The sequence below is a fragment of the Lathamus discolor genome, chromosome Z (genome assembly GCF_037157495.1).
Source record: "Lathamus discolor isolate bLatDis1 chromosome Z, bLatDis1.hap1, whole genome shotgun sequence".
NCBI classification, from domain to species: Eukaryota; Metazoa; Chordata; class Aves; order Psittaciformes; family Psittacidae; genus Lathamus; species Lathamus discolor.
The window spans coordinates 39,035,400-39,047,581 of NC_088909.1; the positions used below are offsets into that span (position 1 = coordinate 39,035,400).

Consider the following 12,182-nt stretch of genomic DNA (forward strand, 5'->3'; position numbering starts at 1 on the left):
AATCCCCCACGATGACTAAGGCATGTAGTCGCGAGGCTACTTCCAGTTGCCTGTAGAAAGCCTCATCAACTCCTCCGTCCTGATCAGGAGGTCAATAATAGACCCCCACAACTGTATCACCCGTGCCAGTCTGTCCCTTAATTCGTACCCACAGACATTCCACTTGCTCCTCATCCAACCCCGGACAGAACTCAATACATTCTAGCTGCTCTCTCACGTAAAGAGCAACTCCACCACCTCGCTTCGCTGACCTACCTTTCCTAAAAAGGACATAGCCATCCATGACCACATTCCAGTCATGTGAACTGTCCCACCATGTCTCTGTAATTGCCACTAGATCATAACCTTTAGCCTGCACACAGACTTCTAACTCCTCCTGTTTATTCCCCACGCTGCGTGCATTGGTGTACAGGCATTTCAGGGAGCCAGTCCTAGTACCCTTTTTCCCCTGCGGGACAGGGTCTAAAAAGTTATCCTTTCCCACAAGTGAAACAAGAGATTGATAGTCCTCCTTAGCCCGCCATCCTTCAATCCCTAGCATGTTCCTCTTGGGCTTGTCCCCAACAGGCCCAGTTAAATCCCCTCCCCCCTTCATAACTAGTTTAAAGCCCTGTCAATCAGATGACATCAGATGACTCAGTTGTACTTTTGAGAGCCAGCTGACTTCTGTAATCCATGAAATTGAAGAAAAAAAGAAGTATGTGTTTGTAAATGTCTATAGTTATTACAATCTTAGGTAACATTACCAAATACGGGAATGGCCATATGAAGTCGTCAACTCAGCATTTTCATTAAGACAGCCATGATCTGCTTATTCTGCATTTCCCTACACGATAACCACAGGAGAAAAGACAAAGAAATTACAAGTGAAAAAAAAAAAAAGGCAGGGTGAGAAGAGGAAAGGAAGAAGTCTTCAGTCAAGGAAAATATTTTCTACAGCTTTTTTAAAAAAAAAAAAAAACCCTAAAACAAACAATAAGAATACACACACAAAAAAATCACTGAGTACCCACCCTCGTTAGACTGGCAAAATACAACTACTCTCACAAAGCATTACCTGTTTTTTAAGTGGTGAGAATCTATGGGCGATCGCATGCTCAAGCCTGGAGCATTTCTCAGTGTGTTTGTGGTTTGAAAAATACAGTTTCATAAGTCTGCTTCTAAATTTATCAGAACTTCAAATAAAATTTCAGTCACCCATACTGCCAATACAGCTGGTCACTCATGGAGAAGGCTGGGAGAAAAACAACTACAGAAGCAGAAAAGCAACACTGCTTTTAACAATTTTATTCCAATGAGTCTTTAAATGGATCTGTTTTAAAGTCACTTTTTGTTAATATGGAGTTTCATAAATGGGCAGCATAAACCATCACCTAATTTAAAATATAAATCTGAATATAGTCATCATAGTCTTTTTATGTATGATTTAAAATTGTTATTTTGCAATGCATTGTTTTATTAGGAAGCATTTCTTTACTGTGAGGGTGGTCAAACACTGGAAGAGGCTTTTTAGGGAGGTGGTGGATGTTCCAAGCCTGCAGTGTTTAAGAGGCATTTGGACGATGCCCTTAATAACATGCTTTGACTTTTGGTCAGCTCTGAATTGGTCCATGAGTTGGACTAGGTAATCATTGCAGGTCCCTTCCAACTGAAATATCGTCTCCTGTCCTGTCCTATCTGTTCCTGTCCTACCCATTTGTGTCTTATCCTATCCTATTCTGTGCTATCCTGTCCTATCCTATCCTATCCTATCCTATCCTATCCTATCCTATCCTATCCTATCCTATCCTATCCTATCCTATCATCTCTTCTCCTACATATTTGCAGGCAGTAATAGTCCTTCTCCTTTTCTTGTTCAAGATTACATCACCAGAAGAAGCCTCCTTAAAAACTTGCTTTGTGCCTCTGTTATGTTTTCCTGTAACCATTGTGTACGCAACCTGCTGCCTTTCTTGATTTTGTTCCTGTCAATGCTGCAATTTATTAAGCATCAGGAAGGCCATATTTATCTCTCGAGAACCTGTATGGACAACACTGAGCTCATGTGGAAGCTAGCTGGCAGCCTGAAAAAATTTAATTATTGATACATTATTCTTACTGTGGCTACTTTTCCATTCAAAAGTGACTACAGCTTGTTTGCCCAAATACTGCTTTTGAAAATCCAGTTAGATAAATTGGTAAATTTAACAATTCTACGAAACTCATGTTGTCCCTGCTCAAAGATGACTAGAAGCTGCCTAGTCCAAAAGACAGCACTTGTTGAGAAGCAGGGTATGCCAATTTGGATGTGCCAATTCAGTAAATTTCCCAATAATCTGAGATCCCGGTGAGAGTGAATCTGAATTTGCATGTGAAACACCATTTTTCCTGCTGCGACACTCCCCTCCACACCACCGTTAAGTGGCAAGAGGCAATCACCAAGTGAACTTTTTGAGTGGTACTAATACAGAATTATACCTGGATTTTGAAGAGTGAATGATTGAAAATAAGGGTTATCTGTGTTTTTTTTCTATAACTACCTATTCCTTAGTTAAGAAAGCACATAGAGCTTGCCTTAGCCTCCTCTTCTGCAGGTTGAACAAGCCCAGGTCCTATGTTCTAGAAACATCTCTGGTAAGACATGATGAGTCACAGGCTACCTACTTCAGTGTCAGGTTCCCACAAAGATTTTGAAGGAACAAAGGTATTTTGTCAGTAAAGCAGGCTTGTTGGAAGCTAGGAAATTTACCTGTGACTTTTGGAGTTGAGGGTAAATTTTCAGTAAGAGAAAACAGTGGCAAGCTTTCCTTTTACAGGAGGCAATAACTTTTCATTTTCCCCTAAATGGTATTTCTCTAAATGACATTTAAAACATTAAAAAGTGTGCAACACTGTCATTAAGTCCTATAAAACTACTTATGAAACATTATTATAAGGAAATTAACACTGCAGTTAGAAGAACATATCTCTATCTAGAATTCTTATACCACATAATCTTCTGAATTACGTAAATTACAAGATCCATGTAAAATTAATTAGCCACACTGAGATCTATAATGATTAATATGTTCAGAAAAAATCACAGAATTACAGAATGGTTAGGGCTGGAAAGGACCTTAAAATCAGCTATTTCCAGCTCCCAAATAAGAGAGATGAATAGCCAGTAAGAGACAAAACTCCTGCAAGTGATGTAATGGCAGAAGTGAAATGACCACCTACATCTGTAATATATTGAGTTATAGAGTATTTTAGATTGAAAAAGATCTCTGGAGGCCATCTAGCCAACTCTGACATTTATGACAGGGCCAGGTTGGATCAGTTTGTTCAGGTCCTTGTCTAGATGAGTTCTGCATATTCAAGGATGAAGATTTCAGTCTTTATTTCAGCATAATCTAAGTACAGCTAGCAGCACAGATAAACAGAAGTCGTCACATCTTTATCTTCTTTTATTAAAACCCATTGCAAGATCAAAGGTTTCACGAAAAAATAGAAACTTACAAATTGTGTGAATAGTTTTAATGCACTCATAAAAAGACATTAGACATAAAATGACTGAGATTCTGTACTATTTCTGCAATATAATCCATTGCCTGTATTCTGAAAATATTGTGGCCATTTTTTTTTTTAGTAAATAAAAAGCCTAGCATTACACGTGTTCACATTTACCACTTACTTAAAGCAAAAACTTTAGCATATATTTTTTTTTTCCAGAGAAATTAGTTCATCCCCATTTTGAAAAGACTAACAAAACAGTCAACACTCTCATTGGAATTACTGTGAGCTGATGTTTCTGTTGTAGAAAATTACGCTATGGAAGTCAAGAAACAGTTATACAGAGAGTTATACAGCCATACTAAACAAGCTCCTAGATTATGCTGTGTTAGACCTTCTGGATTAGCAAAACATTTTGAAAATAATGGCAATTCCTCAGCTGAAGCTTAAGCATTTCATACTTCGGCTTAAGATGCTGTATCCTTTGAAAAACAAATACCCAGTGTTACACACCTGAAAACATTCTTAACCAAACAGTAATACTCTGAAGGTTAATGCAGTTTCAAGTTGAAACTGCAATGTCTGTATTTTCACTATCCCCTTGTCTAATTGAACTCCCTGTAATGCACAGAAAATTAATCTGTTTATGTATTTACTCTGGGTATTTTCTTTCATACACTGTATTATGAAGTGTCTGATCCTGCAAAATTATACCCATGATGGGACTTGTATTTAGATGGCCTTCTCGAGATAAGCACTTTTTGCACTGTAAACTCTGTTGTAAAATAACAACCGCACATGATATGACAGCTTATACCTATTTATCTGAATTTCCTAATTCAGCAACATAACAGCATAGTCAGAAGAGAAAAAAAAATTAAAATTAAAAATGATTTTATTTTTTTAAACATTTTTTCAATCAGATGCTTAAACATTGTCTAATAATTTATTTCTGATGTGTATTCAATTACTGTTTCAATTTATGAAGTGGAAACTGGTTGTCAGTGTTAGGTGAAGCACTGTTAACTCATAAAAATAGTGAGGTGGAAACATTTGGAAATCTCTACAGAGTCTGTTATTTTAAACAACACAAAATGAAAGAAGGTATAAATTCTGTTGAGTGATAGAAAGAAGTAAAATTGTCCATTAAATATCCATTCTGTCACTGTCATCATTTACTAAGATTTGTGTTTAAAGTAATGATTTGTCTAATTATCAACATGCTTATAAGAAAATAACAAATCTATGTAGATTTTCTTATTACTGTGCATCTTTAAACTCCTTGTATAGCTTTAGTAAATAATAAGCATCAAGTTTAGCTCCCAGTTGCAACACAGGACTCTGTTGATCAACTGCACTGTCGCTAGCACAAATCAAAGGAAATGCATATGACCAAGGCGAAGTAAACAGGAAATCAAGCTTAAGATCTTCTATAACTCAAACTATCCAGAGAACTAGTAGAATTTCACTTCAAGAAAATCTGCCAAAGGCTTTTATATATTTTATGCAAACAAAACAATGCACTTCAAAAGTCTTGCTTTAATATTAGTACCTAGTTACAGTACATTAAAGTCAGTGTACAGCTTTTTCTTTTTATTGTAATCTCTGTAAACTCACGATTATATTGCATCACACAAAAGGTTGTGAACCCTCTGCAATCCCCATTAGATCTACTGAATGCAGTAGAGTGGAACTGCCGTGATGGTATAGAAAGTTAAGAGGCAGTAGACATATTGGGTGTCCAGCCCATTTGATAAGCCCGTTCCAATGTCCTCTTGCAATCCTGTAGTACAGTACTGAAAGTTATATGTGGATACTGCTGCACTAGCTGCTCCACTGTGGCTTCATTCACCTGCAATTGAAAAAAAGGATCTGTGATGTGAAAAACTGAATAAAAAACCAACCTTGTGCAAGCTAAATGAATGATTGAACCTTGGATTCCTGGAATGACTTGCAGGATTAGGGTCTTTTCTGATACTATAGGTTTGGATGCATTTATCACAAAACAAATACACAAAATGTAATGTTCTGTTGGGGAATTAAAAAAAAACAAAACACAAAACAAAAAACCAAACCAAACCCAAGCACCACCACAGCTCAATTTTACTGTAAAGGAAGAAGTTTTATATAACATTCCAGTAAATTCTGTTTTGATTATTTGTGATTGAAAGCAAACAGGAAAGACAAATTGTCCCTGTTTTCAAAACAGCTTTGTTTAGAAAACTGCAGCAATATTTAACAATTTATTTAATTATTTTCATTCCATGCTTGACTATGCTGGCCCAAACTTAATTATTCAAAGAAAAGTCATCCCATTTAACAAAGTGCTGCCCAGAATAACATATTTCTATATTGAAATAGAAACATTTATTCAAACTCACTCAAGCAGACATAGGTTTGAAGTATAAGACTCTTCTTACTTTGGAAAATGAAAATTGATTAAATATATTAATTAATTTATGGCACATACTAAGTGTAAATTTTTACACATGCTAAGGAGTAACTTGGACTAGCTTAAGAAATGGGCACGTGCAAACCACATGAAGTTCAACAAAGCCAAGTACAAGGCTCTGCACCTGGGTTGGGGCAACCCCTGGTATCAATACAAGATGAGGGATGAAGGGATTAAGCATACCCATGCGGAGAGGGACTTCAGGATGTTGAAGAAACTGAACCTGACCTGGCTTCAGTGTGTTCTCACAGCCCAGAAACCAACTGTATCTTGGGCTGCATCAAAAGGAGTGGGTCAAGGGAGGTGATTCTGCTCCTCTGTTCTCGTAAGACACCAGCTGCAATACTGCAGCAATGGAGTCCTCAGTACAAGAAAGACATGGACCTGTTGGAGAGTCCAGAGGATGGCCACGAAAATGATCAGAGGGATGGAGCACCTCTGCTATGAGGAAAGGATGAGAGAGCGGGGTTTGTTCAGCCTGGAGGAGTCTCTGGGAAGACCTTATTGTGGCCTTTCAGTTCTTAAAAGGGGCCTGTAAGAAAGATGGGGAAAGACTTTTTAGCAGGGCCTGTTGCAACAGGATGAGGGGTGATGGTTTTAAACTAAAAGAGATGAGGCTCAGGCTAGGTGTGAGGAAAAAATTCTTTGTAAAGAGGGTAGTGAAACACTGGCACAGGTTGCCCAGAGAGGTGGTGGATGCACCATGACTGGAGACATTCAAGGCCAGGATGGATGTGGTTCTGAGCAACCTGATCTAGTGGAAAATGTCCTTGCTCATTGCAGTGGGGCTGGAAATAGATGACCTTAAAAGATCCCTTCCAACCCAAACTGTGATTCTATGAATCAACATTACTGAACAGAACATGCACTGTACTGTAGCTATCAATGTGGCTGCAATGAAACATTAGAAATAACATGAGTTAACATGGGGAAAAGAATGCAAACTATTCTATATTGAAGGTAGATCAATTTACTATTTTACCAATTACCGATATAGGTCAACTTTTCCTCAGGTTAAAAGTACTGCATGTCTTCACTTATGTCATTGGTAGGAGTACTTAATTGAGTCTTTTGGTGTGAGGCTAGCAGGTTTTTGTTGGCAGAAACGGTGGGTTTAATAATTAAGGCATACAAGCTTGTTGGGTCCAGAATGTCCCTCCTAAATCTTGGACATCAGAGGTAGCACCTTTATTCTTGACCAGGCAATGCAACCAGACAAGCCTAGCTAAACCCAACACCTATGCAATTGCAGCACTGTGAGGGGATGAATTTGTCAATCATTTTTAAGATGATTGCAGTTCATATGACAGAAGTAGATAGCTTTCTTCAACCATTAGATAAGTCAAAGATTAACCTAAGAACCATCACTTTTAGCTAGCTCTCCTTGAAATCTTTGCTGAACACCTGCACATTTTGAAATGAATCATCATCCCTGCCCATGGCAGAGGGGTTGGAACTACATGACCTTAAGGTCCTTTTCAACCCAAACCATTCTATGATTCCATGATTCAATGACACTGCATTTAAATGCTGAAAAACCTAGATCAGTAGGATGTACAACTGACATAATTGTTTCCTTTTTTTACCCCTCAGTGTTCTACATTCAAGGCCAAAAGTAAAAAACTAGACGAAAATGATTACTACCATCATGAAGATCCATCTTGGGAATAATATCTTAAAGCACAGTGACCACAGTATCTAGTAATATTTTTGTCCTTAGAAGATAACAAGGAGCACATCCTTCTGAACAGGGATTGCACCCAATGACAAAGATAAATGTAAGGTTTAATAGCCAGTTCTTCTACTTTTATAATAGAAACACTCCATCTTCATTGGAAGTTTCATCTAGCTGAGACTGACTTGGATAGAAAACTGGTTTAACTTTCCTTCGTTGCACAAATTGTACTCTTTCGGCAAATTGCTATGTTACAGTAACATCTTCCAGTGCTGAAAACCAAGAAGTTACTTTTAATAAATCAAAATGAAATCAGAGATAGCACAAGTCCTCCAAAATATTTTATATTTATAGCTGAGTACATACTTTCAAACTGTCAGCAACTCTTCCTAGAAATATTGCTTGGAAGGGAAGAATCCGCTGTGGTAGTAGTATTTGCTACTTTTTGCCTATTCAAAAATAGTCAAAAGCCTCTTTACCTTAAGATTTGTGGTGCAGAGTGCCATGTCAGAATTTGTCATACTATCACCAACTTCTTTTAATGGTTAACTCAGCCACAACAAAACACTTACAACACACAACCGCTCATTCTGCTCTTTCATAATGGGAAACTTACTGCTTATCTGCTAGGTATCTGAAAAAATTACCAGTAGATAAAGGCTATTATGATTTGACACATAATATTTGGGCTTTATTTGTTAGACTAACGTGGATATTATGGCCTTAGTGCCAATATCATAAGCAGTTTTTTTTTTCTCACAGGAAACAAATAAGGCAAATTTGCTATAAAGATGATGTACAAACACAGGAAGACAGGTAATGATCTCCATGTCTTGGTGTCTTTGAGTCAGGACTGAAAATATTTACAGAAGCTACAGTCTAGCTATATATAAGCTAATGTATTTACTACAAGGCTAACTTAACTAAAATAGCGTGGCCCATGATAATCAGGAGGTAATGTTAGAGTGAAATCTTTTAGTCTTAAAACTGATGAAAAAACTCTGTGGCAAACCATCTATCCTAATGGTTAGTCCATTACTCAAATTAGTTTGAGTTTAAAAAATTGAGTTTACTCTCATGATAGAGGAAAAATTATCCTACCAGTCTTCATGATAAATGATCAAATAAATGTAACTTCTACTTAAGTGTAAATATTTTAATCCTAAGGAACTAACAGCAAGTAGCAAAATATTATGCTGGACAAAATAAATTCTATGTAATATTACACAACAGAAGAGGAAGGATTCTATTTGGCAGTGAGACAACCTACATGGATCCCAGGACGAGAAACAAATGTGAACAGCTAAGCCACAACTGATCCCCTATCAGAATATTTTGAAACCTTCTTTTACTAGGAGAAAGTTCAGGTCAAACACTAAAACACTGTAAAAATTTAGTATGCTAAACTTCCTGTAGTATTGGACTAACACTGTACTACCTAAAAGGTAGAAAAATAGAGAAATCAGAATTTTGTTCTTTGATAATGAATAAGTCATACCTATGTAAATTCCCTTAGTATCCTTGTCATCAGTTTCCCTAATGGTAGGATTAAGATGAAAAGTAGTAGGCCTAACCATTAGAATACATGCTTCTGTCTCCTGAAGATGCAGTCTGGCTGGTGATAAAACAAAAGTACTGAATGCCATTCCCAAAATAAATTCTTTACAACAGAGCAATTTTCCCTTTGAGCTTGAACAGTCTTGTTCAATGAACAAAAACTAAAAATCTTCACATTGTAATATGCTTTAAAATGTTATATTTTTCTTTCACAGAACTTTCATTAATCTTGAGTTGTCAAAAGGAAGACTACTGTCTGAAAATAAACATTAGATGACCTAATGCATTATCATTCATTTGAATTTGAATAGCCTTTCAATTATATTTTAACACTTAATGAAAGAATGCACTCCTTATCACTAAGAGTTGATGTATTAGGTTTGTGGGAATCCTGGTGATCAAACACTAAAAAGATAACAACACCACAGATTGGTTTGAACTTAATTTTTCTTGTTGAAATAAAAATTAATTCCAGGCCAAAGAAGATTTGAAAAGTGAAAGAAGCTAGGTTATAGAAACTGGCAAGACCAAGTGATATCATCTCCTTTAACACAATTTTGCTTAAAGACATCTGAACACATATTGCCTGTTTCCCAGGAGAATATACTTGACTTTGCAACAAGTATCATCTGGGTGGCACCTCCTTAATTTCTTCCACTGATGATGATATGATTGTGAAGAGCATATTTAAATATTATTGGCACTAGAGAAAAAGAATACTTCTTCATGTGATAATTATGAATTCATGTGGGAGAGAAGAACATCAATACCCATCTACTCCATTTGAGGTGGAAGGACATTCACAAAAGGGTTTTGAGAGTGCATCTCCAGAGGACTTCATTCTCACTCTGCTAGGTATACACATAATGTGGGTAAAATATTGAGAAAAATGTGAATCAGTGTTGAAAACTCTTTTGGTCCTTTAGGTAAAATGACCTATCTATAACAGAAAGCTTGAAAAACTCCTCCAAGTCTGTAAATATTTTCTCCAGAATAAACTAACTGGCACTTATGAGCTGATTTCTCAGGTTCAGTATAAACTGAAGCTACAGGTTTCCATTAATAAGTTACAGGAAAAAAATATTCACTCAGATATTTGATCTAGTATGCTGGACTTACGCACCCGGTCTGATTACCAGTATTTACTGGTTTGGTACACCACTTATATCTGCCACAGACCACCATGAGTAATTTCTTTTATGTCATCTTCCACAAGCTCTCATGGAAAATTCAAACTGCAAACCAGAAACTTTTTGGGTTTTGGTTTTACTTGTGTCATGTCATTTGACAGAATTTTAGTGATAATTTCAGCACTGTTTTCTGTCATTTCTAGATTCTAAAATCAGGATTTTCTAAAGATAGAAAAAGATTCCAAAGGACCAGGATCTATTTTTCTTTACCTTTTACTTCCGTTATGATTCTATGACAGATCTTATTAAATTCAAGGGAATGAAATTTTCCTAATGCTGTTAAGATAAATTAGGGTTTACAATTGAAACCATCAGTCAAACTATACATTGTTTTTAATGAGACTGGTATCTTCATTCACATATGGAACAGAAACAGGTTTTCCTATACAGGACGTTCCTACTTCTAGTTAACTTGTCTTCAGTTGATATCATGTCCAGGACAGCTTCTTTTGGATTGGAATACCAAGTGGCACACACAAGAGCTTTAAAAAGCTTTGGGTTTAAATGAGAGAACTCCTTTGCTGTACTTCTAAGAAGAACTATAAGACTGCCTACTGATCTAAAAAAATCCTCATGAAGGGTAGTCTTTGAATGCAACTCTGATCCTAAAACTATTAAATTGTACCTAGAATGTCTGTGTTGTGTCATTTAGAGCAATCCTGAAAAAGGAGAGTAGAGTTATGATCTGAACTGCAAGTTTTGTGCTGCTCTACACAGGGAAGAAGTATTCACTGTTAATCTAAAATGTTTCTTATGTGGGGGAAAGCTTCAGGATAACATCCAATTCACTTGAAAATTAAAAAGGGAAAGCTATCTCCATTCCAAGTTAATAACTGAAACCACTAAGCAGCCAAATAAAAAAACCTAAACAAACCAAACCAAACCAAACCCAAGCCCCCAAACCTAGGCTCACATGCAGAAAATCTAGACTTTGAAAACTGGATTAGGGCAAAGGTGCACAACTTCTTTCTTAGGAAAACTTGCTTATGCTACTCAGCTGTTTATAACATCATACACGGATGGATTCCTGAAATAATTTTTGCATAACCTCTAACCCAACCCTTGGAGGCATGTGGCTAGCTGACTTTCGAGAGTGATGACATCATGGGCACTCTAATCCTGAGGACAAATACAGGTAGGTATCTTTAGTTATATAACTTTAGAGGCCACTCAATAAAAAATAGCATACCAAGTTATAATACTGTTAGTCTGCAATATCTGTGCAGAAAGGCATTAATCATATACAGAACTTCTAGCTTAATTTTATAAATCTGTGCTTGCGAAGAATTCTAGCGAGATGTTAGTATGTGAGAAGTAACATTTACACCAAAAGATTTTGAGGGCTACCATACATATAACATTTTATAATAGAGGTAAAACAGGATTTAAGTATTATCATTACCCTTCTACATATAAAGAATCACAACTTTGCCCAGAAGAAATGAAAACTGTTTTGTTCCAAAAAGGCTTTCTTACCACATTATAGACACTTGTGCTTATGGAGTTGTACTGCAGTATTAGAGATACTGCAATTTGCGTGTATTTCTGTCTTAGTATACATGTACTAAATGAAAGTCAAATTTATAGTTAGTGGACAAAGAAATGACTCTATAGTCATTGTGTGTATCCATAATGATGGATTTCAGACACATTTTATGTTACAATTTCCCTAATGTTTTAACAATAAAATCCAAAATATACACACTTGGAGTTACATAGAAACAAATTTTCATTCACACTTTCCTCTCTCTGAGTTGTAGTTTGCTTTTTCAAGTCAGTGTCTTATAAAAAGTGCGCTTTAATTTTTTTTTTTAATAGTTGAATGAATTATATTCTC

At 36.4% G+C, this 12,182-nt stretch overlaps 1 protein-coding gene across 1 annotated transcript in view; it reads right to left on the reverse strand.

Moving 5' to 3' along the window:
- Positions 1-3,410: 3,410 nt before the first annotated feature.
- The window catches only part of FBXL17 (F-box and leucine rich repeat protein 17), a 310,790-nt gene continuing 302,018 nt past the window's right edge, over positions 3,411-12,182 (reverse strand). The window contains exon 9 of the mRNA XM_065662668.1: positions 3,411-5,323. Coding sequence (XP_065518740.1) covers positions 5,186-5,323 — 138 coding nt within the window. The 3' untranslated portion in view covers positions 3,411-5,185. The remainder of the gene's footprint in view (positions 5,324-12,182) is intronic.